Source organism: Hypomesus transpacificus, chromosome 23, assembly GCF_021917145.1.
Source record: "Hypomesus transpacificus isolate Combined female chromosome 23, fHypTra1, whole genome shotgun sequence".
Lineage (NCBI taxonomy): Eukaryota > Metazoa > Chordata > Actinopteri > Osmeriformes > Osmeridae > Hypomesus > Hypomesus transpacificus.
The window spans coordinates 20,325,522-20,346,777 of record NC_061082.1 but is presented as its reverse complement, the minus strand read 5'-3'; the positions used below and the strand labels follow the sequence as shown (position 1 = coordinate 20,346,777).

At 54.6% G+C, this 21,256-nt stretch overlaps 1 protein-coding gene across 2 annotated transcripts in view; it reads left to right on the top strand.

Annotated features, from left to right (window-relative positions):
- The first annotated feature begins 3,413 nt into the window (after positions 1 to 3,413).
- Positions 3,414 to 21,256, top strand: part of tanc1b (tetratricopeptide repeat, ankyrin repeat and coiled-coil containing 1b) — a 57,376-nt gene continuing 39,533 nt past the window's right edge. The window contains exons 1-3 of one of the 2 annotated variants that reach the window (XM_047046158.1): positions 3,414 to 3,767; positions 6,095 to 6,284; positions 8,532 to 8,864. In XM_047046158.1, coding sequence (XP_046902114.1) covers positions 3,687 to 3,767; positions 6,095 to 6,284; positions 8,532 to 8,864 — 604 coding nt within the window. In that variant the 5' untranslated portion in view covers positions 3,414 to 3,686. The remainder of the gene's footprint in view (positions 3,768 to 6,094; positions 6,285 to 8,531; positions 8,865 to 21,256) is intronic. The other variant, XM_047046159.1, reaches the window with a different exon arrangement.

Here is a 21,256-nt window from a genome sequence, read left to right as displayed (position 1 = left end):
AGGTGGCTGTGCTGGTCAGAGCTGGAGGGATGTGAACCTGCTAGGTGGCTGTGCTGGTCAGAGCTGGAGGGACGTGAACCTGCTGGGTAGCTGTGCTGGTCAGAGCTGGAGGGATGTGAACCTGCTGGGTAGCTGTGCTGGTCAGAGCTGGAGGGATGTGAACCTGCTGGTGCCCGGCTGGTTGTGGGATCGAGGCAGCGCATTCACATTCCAGCTCTGTCAGGGAGATGGTAACAGGCAGGGCAGCAGGGAGGGTAACAAGGAGGGCAGCAGGGTAACAGGCAGGGCAACAGGGTAACAGGGAGGGCAGCAGGGTAACAGGCAGGGCAGCAGGGTAACAGGGAGGGCAGCAGGGTAACAGGCAGGGCAGCAGGGAGGGTAACAGGCAGGGCAGCAGGGTAACAGGCAGGGCAGCAGGGTAACAGGGAGGGCAGCAGGGTAACAGGCAGGGCAGCAGGGAGGGTAACAGGCAGGGCAGAAGGGAGGGTAACAGGCAGGGCAGAAGGGTACCAGGCAGGGCAGCAGGAGGGTAACAGGCAGGGCAGAAGGGTACCAGGCAGGGCAGCAGGGAGGGTAACAGGCAGGGCAGAAGGGTACCAGGCAGGGCAGCAGGGAGGGTACCAGGCAGGGCACCAGGGAGGGTAACAGGCAGGGCAGCAGACAGGGTAACAGGCAGGGCAGCAGGAGGGTAACAGGCAGGGCAGCAGGGTAACAGGCAGGGCAGCAGGGAGGGCAACAGGCAGGGCAGAAGGGTAACAGGCAGGGCAGCAGGGAGGGTAACAGGCAGGGCAGCAGGGCAACAGGCAGGGCAGCAGGGCAACAGGCAGGGCAGCAGGGTAACAGGCAGGGCAGCAGGGAGGGTAACAGGCAGGGTAGCAGGGAGGGCAACAGGCAGGGCAGCGGGGAGGGTAACAGGCAGGGCAGCAGGAGGGTAACAGGCAGGGCAGTGGGGAGGGGAACAGGCAGGGCAGTGGGGAGGGTAACAGGCAGGGCAGCAGGGAGGGCAACAGGCAGGGCAGCGGGGAGGGTAACAGGCAGGGCAGCAGGAGGGTAACAGGCAGGGCAGCAGGGTAACAGGCAGGGTAGCAGGGTAACAGGCAGGGCAGCAGGGAAGGTAACAGGCAGGGCAGAAGGGTGCCAGGCAGGGCAGCAGGGTAACAGGCAGGGCAGCAGGAGGGTAACAGGCAGGGCAGCAGGGAGGGTAACAGGCAGGGCAGCAGGAAGGGTAACAGGCAGGGCAGAAGGGTAACAGGCAGGGCAGCAGGGTAACAGGCAGGGCAGCAGGGAGGGTACCAGGCAGGGCAGCAGGGTAACAGGCAGGGCAGCAGGAGGGTAACAGGCAGGGCAGCAGGGAGGGTAACAGGCAGGGCAGCAGGGAGGGTAACAGGCAGGGCAGCAGGCAGGGTAACAGGCAGGGCAGCAGGCAGGGCAACAGGCAGGGCAGCAGGGAGGGCAACAGGCAGGGCAGAAGGGTAACAGGCAGGGCAGCAGGGAGGGTAACAGGCAGGGCAGTAGGGAGGGCAACAGGCAGGGCAGCAGGAGGGTAACAGGCAGGGCAGCAGGGTAACAGGCAGGGCAGAAGGGTACCAGGCAGGGCAGCAGGGTAACAGGCAGGGCAGCAGGGAGGGTAACAGGCAGGGCAGGAGGGAAGGCAACAGGCAGGGCAGAAGGGTAACAGGCAGGGCAGCAGGGTAACAGGCAGGGCAGCAGGGAGGGTAACAGGTAGGGCAGCAGGGAGGGTAACAGGCAGGGCAGCAGGGAGGGTAAAAGGCAGGGCAGAAGGGTACCAGGCAGGGCAGCAGGGTAACAGGCAGGGCAGCAGGGAGGGTAACAGGCAGGGCAGCAGGGAGGGTAACAGGCAGGGCAGCAAGAGGGTAACAGGCAGGGCAGCAGGGTAACAGGCAGGGCAGCAGGGAGGGTAACAGGCAGGGCAGAAGGGTACCAGGCAGGGCAGCAGGGAGGGTAACAGGCAGGGCAGCAGGGAGGGTAACAGGCAGGGCAGCAAGAGGGTAACAGGCAGGGCAGCAGGGTAACAGGCAGGGCAGCAGGGAGGGTAACAGGCAGGGCAGAAGGGTACCAGGCAGGGCAGCAGGGTAACAGGCAGGGCAGCAGGGAGGGTACCAGGCAGGGCAGCATGGAGGGTAACAGGCAGGGCAGCAGGGTAACAGGCAGGGCAGAAGCGAGGGTAACAGGCAGGGCAGTAGGGAGGGTAACAGGCAGGGCAGCAGGGTAACAGGCAGGGCAGCAGGGAGGGTAACAGGCAGGGCAGCAGGGAGGGTAACAGGCAGGGCAGCAGGGAGGGTAACAGGCAGGGCAGCAGGGTAACAGGCAGGGCAGAAGGGTACCAGGTAGGGCAGCAGGGTAACAGGCAGGGCAGCAGGGAGGGTAACAGGCAGGGCAGCAGGGAGGGCAACAGGCAGGGCAGAAGGGTAACAGGCAGGGCAGCAGGGTAACAGGCAGGGCAGCAGGGAGGGTAACACGCAGGGCAGCAGGGAGGGTAACAGGCAGGGCAGCAGGGAGGGTAAAAGGCAGGGCAGAAGGGTACCAGGCAGGGCAGCAGGGTAACAGGCAGGGCAGCAGGGAGGGTAACAGGCAGGGCAGCAGGGAGGGTAACAGGCAGGGCAGCAAGAGGGTAACAGGCAGGGCAGCAGGGTAACAGGCAGGGCAGCAGGGAGGGTAACAGGCAGGGCAGAAGGGTACCAGGCAGGGCAGCAGGGTAACAGGCAGGGCAGCAGGGAGGGTACCAGGCAGGGCAGCAGGGAGGGTAACAGGCAGGGCAGCAGGGTAACAGGCAGGGCAGAAGCGAGGGTAACAGGCAGGGCAGTAGTTAGGGTAACAGGCAGGGCAGCGTAACAGGCAGGGCAGCAGGGAGGGTAACAGGCAGGGCAGCAGGGAGGGTAACAGGCAGGGCAGCAGGGAGGGTAACAGGCAGGGCAGCAGGGTAACAGGCAGGGCAGCAGGGAGGGTAACAGGCAGGGCAGCAGGGAGGGTAAGAGGCAGGGCAGCAGGAGGGTAACAGGCAGGGCAGCAGGGAGGGTAAGAGGCAGGGCAGCAGGGAGGGTAAGAGGGAGGGGTCTAGGGCTTGGTGCTGTGGGCTGTGGGCTGGAGGAGTCTCGACCTTGCAAAGATTTCCCCCTACAAGCTGCATCTTCACCCTCTCTCACCCCCCCCTTCTTTTCCTCTTTCTCTTTTTCTCCATGTAGGACATCCTCTCATCCCCACTAACCTCTAATAGGCTCTGCCTCTCTCTCCATCTCCCTCTCCCCTCTCTCTCCATCTCTCCTCTCTCTCCATCTCTCTCTCCACCTTTCTCCATTTCTCTCTCTCCCCTCTCCCTCCCTCTCTGTCTGCCTCTGCCTCTCCTCTCTCCATCTTTCTGTCTTCTCTCTCTTCTTTCTCTCTCATCTTGTCTCCTCTCTCTCTGTCTCTCTCCCTCCCTCTCTCTCTCCCTCCCTCTTCCCCTGGCCACTGTTCAGCCCTAGCAGAGAGCAGAGCGGAGCAGCGCGGAGCAGAGCGGAGCAGAACAGCTGTAGTGTGAGCCGTGCTGCAGTCAGACTGGCCTGGTGCCGTCCTGCTTGGTGTTGCTAGGATCTGTACCTATCTGAACCTAACGGGATCCATCTCTCTCCCCAGAGCTGCTCCTTGCCGACGGCCAGCCAAGCTCCTCCCCCGCCACTCAGGAGCTGATGACACGGCTGGGCTTCTTACTAGGAGAAGGGATCCCTGGCTCAGCGCGCATACCTATGGAGGACAAGAATGAAAAGAAGGTATTTCATTTTGCTCTCCCCCTCCTCCCTCCTCCTCCCCACACACCCCGACAGCATCTGTCACTGCGGAGCGCGGCGGCTTACAGCGTTAGGGCGGGAGAGAGGAGAGAGAGAAGGAGAGAGGGACATAGAGAAGAAGGAGAGAGTTGTGAGAGTGTGAAAGAAGAGAGGGGAAAAAAGGCATGCTTGTATATGGCTTGAAAAAAATCCTGTTTTTGCCAGCTTGCGCTTCTGTGCTCCATTCTGTCTCCTTGGATGTGGATGAACCCTTCCCTGCTGGAAGAGCTGGGACCTGTCCAGCTTAGGAGAACTCTTCACACATGTTCTGGGAACATGTGAGAAGACTGTGCTGCTTGTAGTGTGAAGGTGGTGGTCGGGCGTTTGACCACAGATCAAGGGGTTACAGGTTAAAATCCCCCTGTCTGCATGTGGCTTTGGATTAAAGCGTGTGCTTGCAAACAAGGTAGGGTGTGCCTGGGTCGCGTGGTCGTCGTGGAGACCGGAGTGCTGTAGCCGCGTGAGTCGCTTGAGTACGTAACACGAGTCGGCGAGCCGAACGCCAGAAATAGTGTCATGTCAAAGTCTAAGCTTCAAGTTTGTTCGGCTGTGCTAATTAGTGTGGGACTCTCAGTAGAGCAGAACCTGCTTATCCCTCCCTCCTCTCCCGCTCCCCAACACGGCCCTGCAGAGGAAGACTGCGTTTCAGACACTCGTTACAAGTGTTAGAAGTGTCCCGTTAACTGGGCTAAGATCTCAGAGGATGAGGACAGAAGTGAACCGGTTGTGTTTTGTTGTTGTGTGTGTTGAGTTTAGGGCTGTTTTTCAGAACTCACAAGGGAGAGGGAGGTTGTTGATCATCTGCTAACTATTCTCTCTTTCCTCTGCTGCTGTTTAACGACCCGAGTCCAACATGTTGTCTTTCATTCTGCCCTACAGTAAATGTCATTAAGCTGTTATGTTATCAGGCTGGTATGCAGGTTCTGCTGGTGGAGAAGGTAAGCCTCTCCTCTCCCCCCGGGCTCAGTGCTAACAGACCTGGGTCTTGTTAGCCCACGTTGAGCAGGCGCCCCTGGGGAGAAGCCTGCGGGTGGGCGGAGGATGAGGAAGTGTTAGCATGTTAGCATGGTGCAGGACGTACTGTACACTCTCTGTGCCCAGGATCTGCCCTAGCTAGCATCAGGATAACCTCACCCTGATCTACAGGCTGTACACAGCAAGGGAGGGCAGGCAGTGACTCATGCTCGGGGGTGTAGAGACTGGGTCTGGAGGTGTAGAGACTGGGTCTGGAGATGTAGAGACTGGGTCTGGAGGTGTAGAGACTGGGTCTGGAGGTGTAGAGACTGGGTCTGGAGATGTAGAGACTGGGTCTGGAGGTGTAGAGACTGGGTCTGGAGGTGTAGAGACTGGGTCTGGAGGTATAGAGACTGGGTCTGGACGTATATAGACTGGGTCTGGAGGTGTAGAGACTGGGTCTGGAGGTGTAGAGACTGGGTCTGGAGATGTAGAGAATGGGTCTGGAGGTGTAGAAACTGGGTCTGGAGGTGTAGAGACTGGGTCTGGAGGTGTAGAGACTGGGTCTGGAGGTGTAGAGACTGGGTCTGGACGTATAGAGACTGGGTCTGGAGGTATAGAGACTGGGTCTGGACGTATAGAGACTGGGTCTGGAGGTGTAGAGACTGGGTCTGGAGGTATAGAGACTGGGTCTGGAGGTGTAGAGACTGGGTCTGGAGATGTAGAGACTGGGTCTGGAGGTGTAGAGACTGGGTCTGGAGATGTAGAGACTGGGTCTGGAGATGTAGAGACTGGGTCTGGAGATGTACAGACTGGTTTAACCCAATAGTTGTAGCCTGGTCTGCTGCAAGTGAGGTGTTCTGGTTCAGCCTGGATTCTGGTGTGGAGTTAGGGTCTGGGTAAGGCCCTGTCTGAGGTGTCCAGGTCACATGGGTTTATCCAAGCTACATGGTTCCTGTTTGGTTTCTTGTAGACATGAGTCTGCTGTTTTGAAAGCCTGGCTTTGTTTCCAGAGTGCATGCACGCCTTCAGCTAGTGTATCACTCTCACATGTGAGATGTTAGCTTATCTGCTGAGGCAGTAGGATTGCTTTCACATGATCCAAGTTAGGAATGGTGGGGTTGACAGGATGAGATGGCATACCTAACATATATATATATATATAGAACCTCAAAGCAAATCTTTAAACTGTCAGGCTTTTAATTAGATGCAAAATGTGATTTTATGTGATAATTATTTATTTGTATCTAACCTTTCCCTCCCTCCCTCCCTCCCTCCCTCCCTCCCTCCATCCCTCCATCCTCCCTCCCTCCCAGAGCTCTGTAACTAGCCAGGGCATCAGCCCCTGCTCCACCCTGACCAGCAGCACGACCTCCCCCTGTACAGACAGTCCCTGCTCCACCCTGAACAGCAGCGCTGGCCGGCCGCCCCCTGGACACTCCAGCCCCAGCGGCACCATCACCAGCCCCTGCTCCACCCTCGAGAGCAAGGACAGCGGGATCATAGGTAACACACACACACACATTCTCTCTCACACACACACACACACACACATGCACACACACACACACACACACACACACACACTCTCTGGACATCAGAGAGTCTGCCGGTCAGGATATGCCTGAATAGTGGACATGGGAAGTATTACTTCTCTTAACTTCTCCTTCATCCATGTAGTGGTGTTACCTTTCTCATTGATTTGGACAAATCTGGGACGAACAGTACACAACAACCTTTTATTTGAGTCAGCTAAGTGGGACATCACAGGCACCTTATGGCTGGCTCATTCACACCCTCAGACTGAACGACTGACCTGGAGGAGAAACACTGGCGGGGTTAGATCTGTAGAACTGGTCGTGTTCCGTGGCAGCAGCGGCACAGGGCAGATCCAGAGCCGCTGACGTCATTGATAACCTCATATAGCTATCCTCCAGCGCTGTGCAATATCACAGCTTCTCAATTATTCATGCTGCCTGTGATATTGTATCTTTCATATTGAAGCAGGATGAATAGAGGCTCCTCTCCAGTCACCCCCCTGCCCCCCCTGCCCCCCAGCATCAGACCCCAGCCCCCCCCTGCCCTCCAGCATCAGACCCCAGCCCCCCCTGCCCCCCCTGCCCCCCAGCATCAGACCACCAGCATCAGACCCCGGCCCCCCCTGCCCCCCAGCATCAGACCCCCAGCAGAGTTGGCCTACTTGGGTGGGACCTGCTTCTCTTACTGCACCTTACCTGTGCCTGCCGCCTTCCTGCCTGCGCAGGAAATCCTGTTTTTGGAAGACTGTGTTTTTGGTGTTCCAGAATGTCCTGGCTCCCCTGTTACTATCACTGCAAGGGCAGCATTGGGACATCGGAGGGGAGAGGAGAAGACAAGCAGAGAGAAGAAGAGAGGGGAGGGGAGGAGACAAGCAGAGAGAAGAAGAGAGGGGAGGGGAGGAGACAAGCAGAGAGAAGAAGAGAGGGGAGGGGAGGAAACAAGCAGAGAGAAGAAGAGAGGGGAGGGAAGGAGACAAGCAGAGAGAAGAAGAGAGGGGAGGGAAGGTGAGAACTGTAGACAGTAGGACTCTAGGAGAGGAGCTAAGGGGAGGAGAGGAGCAGAGAGGACGAGCTGTGTAATGAGGCCGAGCCGTCCTCAGCTGTGATTAATACCACCAGGCCTTTGAAGTCTTCCATAGTGGGACCAGGCAAGGAGCTGCTCAGGAGAAGGCAGTCCTACTTCAAAAGCACATATTAATTTATCTGGTTTGAAACTACTTCTGTGTGGGATGTAGAGGTCTGTGTTGACATGTGAAAACACCCGGCTGGCAGGCGAGCAGGCGAGGCTGCACAGAGAGAGAGAGGGAGAGAGAGAGAGAGAGGGAGAGAGAGGGAGAGAGACTAGCTTAAGGAGGTCATACAAACAGCTCTGACCTGTCATGTTGAATCATACATAAGGAACTCAAGCCAAGCCAACAAAGTGAAGCTTGGAGAATATTTATGGACCCAAACCTTGCGGGACAGTTGACCCAGAGGTCAGTAGTGCATGAATAAGGCTTGTTGTTTCAAGTGAGCGATGAGGGTTGTCCAGGTACAGTTTGAGTCCAGTAGGACGGACGTGATGTGTTCATCTAGGTAGCGATGACGTAACTACAGGTGTGTTATGGAGTCCAGAGGATCCCAGTGGTTCCTGGGTGAAGCAGAGCATGCTTGCCAGTCCAGTGGCTGGAAGGGTTAGTCTGCCTGCATGGCCTCCAGACAACATCCCTGGGATTTGCTTTCATGTAAGGAAAACACCTGTCTAAACTCTACTAATAGAAGTAAGCTGTTCAGGGCCCGTCCACCATTTTCTACTAGAGAGAGATGGGGAGGGGAGGGAGGGAGGGAAGGAGGGGAGGGAGGGAGGGAGGGAAGGAGGGGAGGGAGGGGAAGGAGGGGAGGGAGGGGAGGGGAGGGAGGGAGGGAAGGAGGGGAGGGAGGGAGGGAAGGGGAGGGAGGGGGAGTGGCAGAGGACAGAGAGAAAAGAGGAGGGAGAGTTTGTGCTGTGGTCTAGTTCTAATCCTGTGAAGATAGATGCTGTGGTGCTCCGTGCAGGAGTATGTTGATAAGGTCAATGAAAAGGAGTGGGAGGGCTACAGAGCCAGCCTGCGTTAGACCAGCTCCTCTCTCTGTGTGCAAGGAGGGGAACATTCTTTATCATCGTGGTAATGACTGTCTCTCTCTCCTCTCCTACTCATCTCTCCCTCTCTCTCTCTCCCTCTCTCTCTTTCCACAGCCACCATCACCAGCTCCTCAGAGAATGACGACCGTAGTGGCTCCAGCCTGGAGTGGAGTAAGGAGGGCAGTGTGAGGGCCCAGCATGCCCCGGCCCCCAGCGTGCGGCCTGAGACCTGCTCCCCCGTGGCGGAGGAGGAGCCTGGCAGCATCGAGGCCCCCTCCAGGAGAGAGCCACCCAGCACAGGGGCCTCTGCGGCCCCCAGACCCCCAGCACCACCGCCCCCCAGACCCTCAGCACCACCGCCCCCCAGCCACCCAGCACAAGGCCCTGTTCCGTACCCTTGCCACACCACCTCCTCGCTCTTGATGCCTCGCCCCAACTCGGTGGCAGGTAGGTCCTTCTGCTGTCGCTGCTGCTGAGGAGCGGAGGGAATGTTTGGATCTCCAGTGCTGGTCTGGGGAAACAGGGGTGGGTGTGAGGGGGGCTGGACGGGGGGTGGAGGGGGGGCTGGACGGGGGGTGGAGGGGGGGCTGGACGGGGGGTGGAGGGGGGTGGAGGGGGGGCTGGACGGGGGGTGGAGGGGGGTGGGGAGGGGTGGGTGTGAGGGGGTGGGTGTAAGGGTGTTTTGGCCAGGCAGCTGTCGTGTGTTGTGAGTTGGCCGTGTGGTGTCAGAGGAGAGGACAGGCAGCTGCCCGGCTGATCTGTTCTGCATTCCTCCAGGAACAAGGCTGTTCTGGCTCCACAGGCCCCACAGGAGAGACACACCTCTTATCTTCCTTACTTTCTTCCTCTTATACTTTTCTTTCTTTCTTTTCTCCCACTCAACTTTGCGCTCAAGCAAGGCTCTTGCCATCTGTCTCCTGATGCAGTTTCTCCCTCTCTCTCTGCCTCCATCTCACACTCTGTCTCTCTAACTCTCCCACTTTCTCTCCTCTCTCTCCCTGCCTCTCTCTCACCCTCTCTCTTCCTCTTCCACCCTCCTCTTCATCTCCCTCCCTCTCTCTTTCTCTCTCTCTCACCCTCTCTCTACCTCTCCCACCCTCTTCTCTCTCCCTCCCTCCCTCTCTCTCTCCCCCTCTCCTGACCTTGGCCTTGTTTTGAAGTCCCCACGGTCTTGAGTACTCCTTCCTCTTAAACCACCCACTCCCCCCCCCCCTGGGGTACAGAACGTGTGCTTTTAGCAGACGCCTGCTGCGGCCTCTTCTCCCCCCCTGGTGTCCTGCAGGATGAGGGAGAGAGACTGGCAGGGTCTCCTTACCTGGTGTCCTGCAGGATGAGGGAGAGAGACTGGCAGGGTCTTCTTACCTAGTGTCCTGCAGGATGAGGGAGAGAGACTGGCAGGGTCTTCTTACCTGGTGTCCTGCAGGATGAGGGAGAGAGACTGGCAGGGTCTCCTCTCCTCCTGAGGTGAGGTGCATCAGGTCTGGTTCCCCCAGCCTTCTTACAGTACGAATGTAAACCCATTTCATGTGTTATCAAAATAACTTAAATCTGGATCACTTTCAATCTGGACTAAAATGAGAAAACAATTAAAATGCCCTGATTGTCACGGCATGGTCATCCTAAGCCATTCAGAAGATGCATTTCAGGTGGCTGAGCGGTTAGGGAATCGGGCTAGTAATCTGAAGGTCGCCAGTTCGATTCCCGGCCGAGCCAAATGACGTTGTGTCCTTCGGCAAGGCACTTCACCCTACTTGCCTTGGGGTAATGTCCCTGGACTTACTGTAAGTCGCTCTGGATAAGAGCGTCTGCTAAATGACTAAATATAATGTAATGTAATTTCGACATGCATTTTGCCTTCATTAGGAAGTCAAACTATCTTTCAGTGCGTTGTCGATGTGTTCTGATGGTGAGGCGTTGGTTGCTGTCCGTGTTGCTGGCCTGCCTGTGTAGTGGAACAGGGGATGAGGCCCATACAGGAAGACCTGGACCCCACAGTATTGGATAGCTATTAGTTTGTTGTTCAAACCTGCATACACCATGGAATTCACACACTGTTCAATCACCAGTGCACGAAACATTAATCTTTACAGCCTGCTGATGAATCTGGACAGCCCTGCTGTTGGAAAAGTGCACACAATGCATTACGCTGACGCTTCACATGGACACCAAGCAGTAAAACCTTCCAGTCGCACAAACAGCCCGTAGCTCATCCGCTGTACCTAGTCCATCCCTGCTGTTCCTGCGGACGAAGGCTTGCTCACGCTGCATGGATGACCGCCGGTGTGTAAAGCTTACAGCCCTAAAAGGGTCTGGGTCATGTCTGGGCCCTCTGGGAGACACAAGAGTCACACCTCTGAAAGACACAAGAGTCACATCTCTGAGCCCAGCCCTGTCCATGTCACTACAGGACACTGTGAACCCAGCCCTGTCCATGTCACTACAGGACACTGTGAGGACAGCCCTGTCCATGTCACTACAGGACACTGTGAGGACAGCCCTGTCCATGTCACTACAGGACACTGTGAGGACAGCCCTGTCCATGTCACTACAGGACACTGTGAGGACAGCCCTGTCCATGTCACTACAGGACACTGTGAGGACAGCCCTGTCCATGTCACTACAGGATACTGTGAGGACAGTCCTGTCCATGTCACTACAGGACACTGTGAACTCAGCCCTGTCCATGTCACTACAGGACACTGTGAGGACAGCCCTGTCCATGTCACTACAGGACACTGTGAGGACAGCCCTGTCCATGTCACTACAGGACACTGTGAGGACAGCCCTGTCCATGTCACTACAGGACACTGTGAGGACAGCCCTGTGGGAGTGTTTGGGGAGTTTTCCCTTGTTTTCTCTGACGGTTTTAGGATGGTTGTAGCCTCTATAAAGCCCTCTGTGATATTGCTTGTCAAACGTTACACAAGTAGGCTATAAGTTAGGATTTTAGCTCAGTGGTAGGGCATTTGACGGCAGATCAAAAGGTCACAGGTTTAAATGTCCCTGTGTATGTGGGTTTGAGCAAATGTTGCTGACGTGTCCTGTCTACTGAGACGTGTCCTGGTCAGTACTGGGACGTGTCCTGGTCAGTACTGAGACGTGTCCTGGTCAGTACTGAGACGTGTCCTGGTCAGTACTGGGACGTGTCCTGTCAGTACTGGGACGTGTCCTGTCAGTACTGAGACGTGTCCTGGTCAGTACTGAGACGTGTCCTGTCAGTAATGAGACGTGTCCTGTCAGTACTGAGACGTGTCCTGGTCAGTACTGGGACGTGTCCTGGTCAGTACTGAGACGTGTCCTGGTCAGTACTGAGACGTGTCCTATCAGTACTGAGACGTGTCCTGTCAGTACTGGGACGTGTCCTGGTCAGTACTGGGACGTGTCCTGGTCAGTACTGAGACGTGTCCTGTCAGTACTGGGACGTGTCCTGGTCAGTACTGAGACGTGTCCTGGTCAATACTGAGACGTGTCCTGGTCAGTACTGGGACGTGTCCTGGTCAGTACTGAGACGTGTCCTGGTCAGTACTGAGACGTGTCCTGGTCAGTACTGGGACGTGTCCTGGTCAGTACTGAGACGTGTCCTGGTCAGTACTGAGACGTGTCCTGGTCAGTACTGAGCACCCACAGCGACAGAGGGAGAGAGAGAGGCATGGTAGACAGAGAGAAGGAGATGGATGATGCCCCCGTGGCGGATGATGATGATAAGAGAGAGGGAGAGAGAGAGGGAGAGAGAGAGAGGGAGAGGGAGAGAGAGAGAGAGAGAGAGAGAGAGAGAGAGAGAGAGAGAGTTTTTCTCGCCTTAATGCCCTTTCCCTATGTTGCCTATAAACATGATGCGCTGCATGTGCGATCAAACTGTTGTACATTATAATTACCATGGATATTAGTCTGATTTTCCAACTTACGCGTGCTCCCCACTAGGTGTAAAATGTACACCCAGGTGCAGCACATAAAGGGCTTAAGTCTAACTGGTGCACTAGTCGTACTTTTAAGTTAGTCGTAACTTTCAGTTCTACGTCGGACGTAGCGTACGCCCAGCTGGTGCACCCGGCTCCAGGAGGCCACCATGTTGGGGATGCATCAGGAACGCTCTGGCCACCATGTTGGGGATGCTACAGACTGTGGAGGCTGGCTTGTCTCAGGGTGGCGTGGGACAGCGCCCTGCACATTTACCCCAACGATCCACACCATGTAAACACACCATCATCCCCATTCAGCCCAGTACAGTAAACACCATGCAGGATTACTTCACACACACACTAGTAACCAGTATAGAACGTCCCCCCACCACAGATTGGCTGGTCCAGGGAGACTGTGCTGGATGACAGGGCGTTGACAGGGGATATGTGGTTTAGTTTGCGCGGTTTGTGTCTTTCTGATTGACTGTTTTAGCTTGTACGCTCCCCACCCATCCACCCCAAAGTTTGTCTCCTAATCCCTCATTGTGTTATATCTTAGGAGAACATGTCTGCAAAGCCGGTTTAGGCCCCATTCTGCAGAGCAATCGTTTTTTTCCTTCTCGTTCTTTGATTTCTTTCATTCGTCCCAGCGCCGTTCTCCGCAGCGTGGTGTTGCAGTCGTTACGGCAGTTTGACTGGCACACTGGGACTGGCACACTGGGACTGGCACACTGGGACTGGCACACTGGGACTGGCACACTGGGACTGGCCTACTGGGACTGGCCTACTGGGACTGGCACACTGGGACTGGCCTACTGGGACTGGCACACTGGGACTGGCACACTGGGACTGGCACACTGGGACTGGCCTACTGGGACTGGCACACTGGGACTGGGACACTGGGACTGGCACACTGGGACTGGCACACTGGGACTGGCACACTGGGACCGGCACACTGGGACTGGCACACTGGGACTGGCCTACTGGGACTGGCACACTGGGACTGGCACACTGGGACTGGCACACTGGGACTGGCCTACTGGGACTGGCACACTGGGACTGGCACACTGGGACCGGCCTACTGGGACTGGCACACTGGGACTGGCACACTGGGACTGGCCTACTGGGACTGGCACACTGGGACTGGCACACTGGGACTGGCACACTGGGACTGGCCTACTGGGACTGGCACACTGGGACTGGCACACTGGGACTGGCACACTGGGACTGGGACTTGGACACTGGGACTGGGACACTGGGACTGGCAGACTGCCACTCTTCTGTGTTTACATTACATGTTTACATTACATTTACATTTAGTCATTTAGCAGACGCTCTTATCCAGAGTGACTTACAGTAAGTACAGGGACATTCCCCCCGAGGCAAGTAGGGTGAAGTGCCTTGCCCAAGGACACAACGTCATTGGCACGGCCGGGAATCAAACCGGCAACCTTCTGGTTACTAGCCCGACTCCCTAACCGCTCAGCCATCTGACATCTGTGCCACGCAAGTTGGCATCTCGGCTTTTCGTTCTAGAGAAACTCTGACAGCACTGAGCGTGGTTGCTAGGGGCAAATGGAAGATACTTAATTACCAATGACCAAAGAGAGCGGACGCCGTCTGATCAGAACACTGCGATGATGTCATGCTGTCACTTGGTTTCCTGCCCTAAGCTGACAGCTGCCTCCCCCACCCAGCCACCCAGCCTGCCAGCCCGCAATCCCCCCCTCCCCTCCCCTCCCTTCCAGCCTCCCCTCCCTCCAGCCCCCTCTAGCCTCCCCTCCAGCCTCCCCTCCCTCCAGCCCCCTCTAGCCTCCCCCCCAGCCTCCCCTGCCCCAGCCCTCTCCCAGCTGCCCCCCACCCCCCCCCCAGCCCCCCCCCAACAGCTCCTCCAGGCAGGGTGGAGGGGAGCATACCACATCCTGGATCATCATCATAGAGACAGTGGCTTGTTTGTTTAATGCCAGTACAGAACATGAGATCTCTGAGCCCAGTACAGAACATGAGATCTCTGAGCCCAGTACAGAACATGAGATCTCTGAGCCCAGTACAGAACATGAGATCTCTGAGCCCAGTACAGAACACTTTTCTTCAGATTCTCAGAGGGTAGAAATCCTGTTTGCTGCTCAGCTTTCCCCTGAACTAAACCCCGACTGTCCTCACTGTTTAACAAGCCGCTTCCTCAGTGTTGGTGGCCCACACTGAGAAAAATGGGAGACATCGTTTTAGATGGACAGACGGTAAAGCAAGCAGGAAGGCAGGCAGACAGACGAAGAGAGACAGACAGAAAGAACCTGACTGACAGACATGGTATATTCTAGTAAAATGGCTCTCTCCCAATACAAACACCCTTCACAGGTGTCTCCGACTTCAAACAGGACTACGTGGATACGGCCCCGGTAATGGATACCAAATATGTAAATGTTATTACTGCATGTAAAGTGGGATCTGCAGAGAGGTGAATACCAAATGAGAGAGGAAGGGAGACAAGGAGGAGAGGAGCACTGCAGTAAACACTATACCATCGCAGTGTACACTCTAGGACAGGGGTACACAGTAGCCCACACCACAGTGTACACACTAGGACAGGGGTACACAGTAGCCCACACCACAGTGTACACTGTAGGACAGGGGTACACAGTAGCCCACACCACAGTGTTCACTCTAGGACAGGGGTACACAGTACCCCACACCACAGTGTACACACTAGGACAGGGGTACACATTAGCCCACACCACAGTGTACACACTAAGACAGGGGTACACAGTAGGCCACACCACAGTGTACACTCTAGGACAGGGGTACACAGTAGCCCACACCACAGTGTACAAACTGGGACAGGGGAACACAGTAGCCCATGTCTTAAATACCAAAAGCAGTGTGGATTCTGCCAACAGCACAATTTGACACATTTGGTGTGTAGAGGTAGATATTGGTGTGGATTTAAGAAATCTTATGACAAAAGGTCTGGCTTTGTTACAGAACATAGTTTGTTACGCTGATCTGTTGGTTCCAAGCTGTACTGTCTGTGAAGAGGCTTAGGGAGTCAAAGGTCATGTTAAAACTTACCTCGCAATGTTGTGGTTTTGAAACCCCTGGTTGACAGGGTTGTGGTCTGTTCTTCAGGGTTATTGACTGTTCAGAGACCCTTAAAGAAAACCCCAAGGTTACCCTGACTTGTCCTAGACGGCACTGGAATAACTCTGAGGAGGCCCCACTGAGAATAGGTTGGATCTGCATCCAGACCCTAGTGCTCTGACATGATCAAGGTTGGTATACTCAGCATGTTAGACCCTGGGGGAACAGCCTCAATGTTAGGTTGTCTCCTTCACCAGAGCATCTGGAAACATCTCAGAGGTCAAGGTGACTGGAGCGCCCAGCTGTCGTCACTGCCTGAGGTCTCCACCTGGTCCAGATGACAGCTCTGACACTGGTCACATGATGCCATGCCTCTTTGCTCATTTCAGATCACAGATGTTTTACCTCTGTCGTGGCACTGAGGAGAAGCAGCACCACAAATACATGTTCTCCAGGTTCTGTGTTTGGTCCGGTTGGACTCGGCGCGTCTATGGGAGGATTGTGTTGTAAATGTCCCATGTTCCGAGGCTGGTGTCTGAGATCTCTGTGTTATTGATGGTCCTTTCAGACGCCACTGGCCTTCTCTGCTTATTGACATGCTCTGTTTGCAGTCTGAGAGACAGTGATTGACAGCAGTAGATCCTTTCTTGCGACAGGCCTTGAAAAAGGTCACACTGACCGAGGCCTTGCTGATGGTTCACATTGTTGAAGGTTACAGTTGGAGTGAGATAAAGACCCTTTAAACATGGATCGATCCACGCTGATTCTGAAGATCCAATTAGCATTCAGCTGAGCGGCGTTCATCGATGGATCAGAATGGACCGACAGCCAGTCCTGGAGCTTCCAGACGGCTGCCTGTCCACACAGAGCTGCTTGAGCGGGACTGGCAGCTTACACTGTCTGTTAGCTAGTTCCATACTTTAGAGATAGAAGTTTGTGTCTGTGTTCCACACAATTGGAAAGGGTAAAATCCTTTTTTTTATAAACCTTGGGACTTTTATAAATCATAGACTTAATGTATGAGGGAGTGTAGAGTGTGTTTATACAGTAAGGGGTCTGAATTTTGCAGGCTGAGTGTGTGTGCACGTATGTGTGCACGTATGTGTGATCTGTTGGCCTGTTTCCATACCAGACCTGTGTCTGAACCACTGGAATTCCATTTTACGCTCTCTCAACCCCTGCTGGTTTGGACATGGTGGGTGAGAGAGGGACTAGAGCTGCTGTGTGTTGGGTGAGCCTAGTAGTAGTAGAGAGGTTGGATGTCCAGTGCCTAGTAGTAGTAGAGAGGTTGGATGTCCAGTGCCTAGTAGTAGTAGAGAGGTTGGATGTCCAGTGCCTAGTAGTAGTAGAGAGGTTGGATGTCCAGTGCCTAGTAGTAGTAGAGAGGTTGGATGTCCAGTGCCTAGTAGTAGTAGAGAGGTTGGATGTCCACTGCCTAGTAGTAGTAGAGAGGTTGGATGTCCACTGCCTAGTAGTAGTAGAGAGGTTGGATGTCCACTGCCTAGTAGTAGTAGAGAGGTTGGATGTCCAGTGCCTAGTAGTATTAGAGAGGTTGGATGTCCAGTGCCTAGTAGTAGTAGAGAGGTTGGATGTCCACTGCCTAGTAGTAGTAGAAAGGTTGGATGTCCACTGCCTAGTATTAGTAGTAGAGAGGTTGGATGTCCACTGCCTAGTAGTAGTAGAGAGGTTGGATGTCCACTGCCTAGTAGTAGTAGTAGAGAGGTTGGATGTCCACTGCCTAGTAGTAGTAGAGAGGTTGGATGTCCAGTGCCTAGTAGTAGTAGAGAGGTTGGATGTCCAGTGCCTAGTAGTAGTAGAGAGGTTGGATGTCCAGTGCCTAGTAGTAGTAGAGAGGTTGGATGTCCACTGCCTAGTAGTAGTAGAGAGGTTGGATGTCCAGTGCCTAGTAGTAGTAGAGAGGTTGGATGTCCAGTGCCTAGTAGTAGTAGAGAGGTTGGATGTCCAGTGCCTAGTAGAAGTAGAGAGGTTGGATGTCCAGTGCCTAGTAGAAGTAGAGAGGTTGGATGTCCAGTGCCTAGTAGAAGTAGAGAGGTTGGATGTCCAGTGCCTAGTAGAAGTAAAGAGGTTGGATGTCCACTGCCTAGTAGTAGTAGAGAGGTTGGATGTCCAGTGCCTAGTAGTAGTAGAGAGGTTGGATGTCCACTGCCTAGTAGTAGTAGAAAGGTTGGATGTCCACTGCCTAGTATTAGTAGTAGAGAGGTTGGATGTCCACTGCCTAGTAGTAGTAGAGAGGTTGGATGTCCACTGCCTAGTAGTAGTAGTACAGAGGTTGTATGTCCACTGCCTAGTAGTAGTAGAGAGGTTGGATGTCCAGTGCCTAGTAGTAGTAGAGAGGTTGGATGTCCAGTGCCTAGTAGTAGTAGAGAGGTTGGATGTCCACTGCCTAGTAGTAGTAGAGAGGTTGGATGTCCAGTGCCTAGTAGTAGTAGAGAGGTTGGATGTCCAGTGCCTAGTAGTAGTAGAGAGGTTGGATGTCCAGTGCCTAGTAGAAGTAGAGAGGTTGGATGTCCAGTGCCTAGTAGAAGTAGAGAGGTTGGATGTCCAGTGCCTAGTAGAAGTAGAGAGGTTGGATGTCCAGTGCCTAGTAGTAGTAGAGAGGTTGGATGTCCAGTGCCTAGTAGTAGTAGAGAGGTTGGATGTCCACTGCCTAGTAGTAGTAGAGAGGTTGGATGTCCAGTGCCTAGTAGTAGTAGAGAGGTTGGATGTCCAGTGCCTAGTAGTAGTAGAGAGGTTGGATGTCCAGTGCCTAGTAGTAGTAGAGAGGTTGGATGTCCAGTGCCTAGTAGAAGTAGAGAGGTTGGATGTCCAGTGTACAGGGGTAGATGCAGGATGCAGGGGACTACATGGTAGGAGGGAGACAGGCTGCAGGGCTATGAGATGTAGGATGCAAGTGGGGATGTAAGGTTCATGTTGAACATGGGGATATGTAGGATGTATGTATATAGAGATGTTACTGCAGGGTTAGACAAGGGGAGATATAGGCTGCAGGACTCAAGGTTACACCAGGTATTGGCAGGTTGGTGTGCATTGCATTGATGGAGAGAGAGACATAGACTGGTATAGAGAGAGTTAGACTGGTAGAGAGAGGTAGAGAGAAGTAAACTGGGAGGTGAGAGAGAGGTAGACTGGGAGGTGAGAGAGAGGTAAACTGGTAGCGAGAGAGAGAGGTAGACTGGGAGGTGAGAGAGCGGTAGACTGGTAGAGAGAGAGAGGGGAAGAAAGAGGTAGACTGGGAGGGTGAGAGAGAGAGAGAGAGAGAGAGAGAGAGAGAGAGAGAGAGAGAGAGAGAGAGAGAGAGAGAGAGAGAGAGAGAGAGAGTTAGACTGGGAGGTGTGGAGTTCAGGCTTAAGGAGCAGAACACACTCCAGCCAGAACACAGAGGAGGAGAGCACCCCCCCCTCCACTCACACATACACCCACACACACACACACACTCACACATACACCCACACACACACACACACACACTCACACATACACACACACACACACACACACACACACACTCACACATACACCCACACACACTCACACATACACACACACACACACAGATACACCCACACACACACCCCTCCACACATATACACCCACACACACACAAACACACACATGTACTCACACACACTCCTCCACACACACCCCCACCCGGCATCCCCCCGCTCCGACACACGAGACACAGGACAGAGGTATTAAGAGGGCAGCGCGCTCCAGAAAGAAGCTCTGTTTTCATCAGAATGCATCCTGACATGTCTGTGCAGCTTCAAAGCTGCTCCAAAGCAGACTTCAAGGGATCGTATTCACACCTAGACACGCCCTCATCTGGAGAGAGAGAGACAGAGAGAGACAGAGAGAGACAGATAGAGACAGAGAGAGAGAGAGAGAGAGACAGAGACAGAGAGAGAGAGAGAGAGAGAGAGACAGAGAGAGAGACAGAGAGAGAGACAGAGAGAGAGAGACAGAGAGAGAGAGAGACAGAGAGAGAGAGAGAGAGGACATAGGGTGGATGAGAAAGAGCAGGAGAGAGGGGGATAAAGGGGTTGGCACCCTAGGGAAAATGTGGGTTTTGAAAGAAAATATGAAAAACACAAGACAAATGACTTGGAAGTGTTTTTTTCCTCTGTAGCTGTAGAGAGGTTTTGTTAGGTAACTGTAAGCGTCATCACCACCCCAAATGGAAGACACGCTAATCAGCCATGCGTCTGCACCTCACCAACACAACTACTGACTCACCCCTCCTGGAAGACAATACACCTCGTTGGGTACAAAACATAGTAGTGCCAGTAATATCCTTCTGGAATTCCATATTTCCTATGATGTCTGCAGTTGGAGAAGGTGAGAGAGAGAGAGAGAGAGAGAGAGAGAGAGAGAGAGACGGAGGGGAGGAGAGAGAGATGGAAATAGAGAAGTGGAGGACAGAGAGAATGAGAGATTGGTTTTAACCATCATGATATCAGCGTAGGACTGAAGGTGGTGTTTTGCTGTAGAGCTGAAGGTGGTGTTTTGCTGTAGAGCTAGAATGCAGCAAAGACTTTCTTCTTGACTCTCCTGTCTCCCTCTATCTTGCAGTTTCCCTCTCGTCTTACACCTCTCAACCCTCTCTCCATGTCTTTCTTACTTTCCCTCCCTCCCTAGCCTCTGATCACTACCTGCTTCTTTCTTTTCTCTATCTCTCTCTCTCTCTCTATCTCTCTCTCTCTCCCTCTCTCTCGTATATCACTCTTTCGTATACATTTTGCCTTTTTTGCACTCTCTCCGCACTCTTTCTCTCTCACCTCTCTCTCCTCTCTCTCTGTCTATAATCAGATATATTAGAGAGAACCGCGTTTTTTGCCTCTTTCTCTCTTATTCTCTCTCTTCCTCCTCCCCTCCAGCCCCCCAAATCCATTCTGTATTCCGCCTTTTGTTTTTGTATTTTCTGTGTGTGGCTCATTCAGTCCTTGGCTCGCTTGCCAAGACCGTGAGTGGCTGTGCAGGCAGGGGCGGGTGTGCTGGTGTGCTGGCGCGGTGTTGTGGATGCAGCGTCTCTGAGCGAGAGCGGAGCTGGCTGCGGCTAGCGGCAGAGCCTTCTCACCAGAGCGGAGCTGGCTGCGGCTAGCGGCAGAGCCTTCGCACCAGTTGAATGCTGCCAGTGTGCATGCCTGGATGGGAGCTCTGGTGCAGAACAATCTCTCGGGGTGCACTGGTGAGCTCCTTCACAGGGACCATTCTCTGGAGCTCTTCAACTAAGGGCCTCCGCCCTGCCTGCCTGCCTGCCTGCCTGCCTGCCTGCCTGCCTGCCTGCCTGCCTGCCTGCCTGCCTGCCTGCCTGCCTGCCTGTCTGCATGCCTGCCTGCCTGCCTGCCTGCCTGCCTGCCTGCCTGCCTGCCTGCCTGCCTGCCTGTCTCCCTGCCTGCCTGCCTGCCTGCCTGCCTGCCTGCCTGCCTGCCTGCCTGCCTGCCTGCCTGTCTCCCTGCCTGCCTGCCTGTTTCCCTGCCTGCCTGCCTGTCTTTCTGCATACCTGCCTGCCTGTCTTTCTGCATGCCTGCCTGCCTGTTGGGGAACCAGAGGTGTCCACCTGTTGTCTAGCCCTGCGTTGCAGTTACTCTGCTGCCTGTCTGTGAGTAGCTGACCAGCCTAGCTGGAGTCTACCGGGTGCTAGAGATGTGGGGCGCGGGGGCCAGTGTTAAGAGGCCATCTGTTAAACAGAGCAAAGACATTTAAACAGTGTGGCCAGTGCATGGTGTAATCAGCTGCACGCCGAATTAAAGTTCATCTGTGTCCGACATGGTTGGTGTTTATTCCAAACTCGGAGCCATAGTGGTGTTCGACGTGTGTGAAATTGGAAGTGTCTGAGTTCCT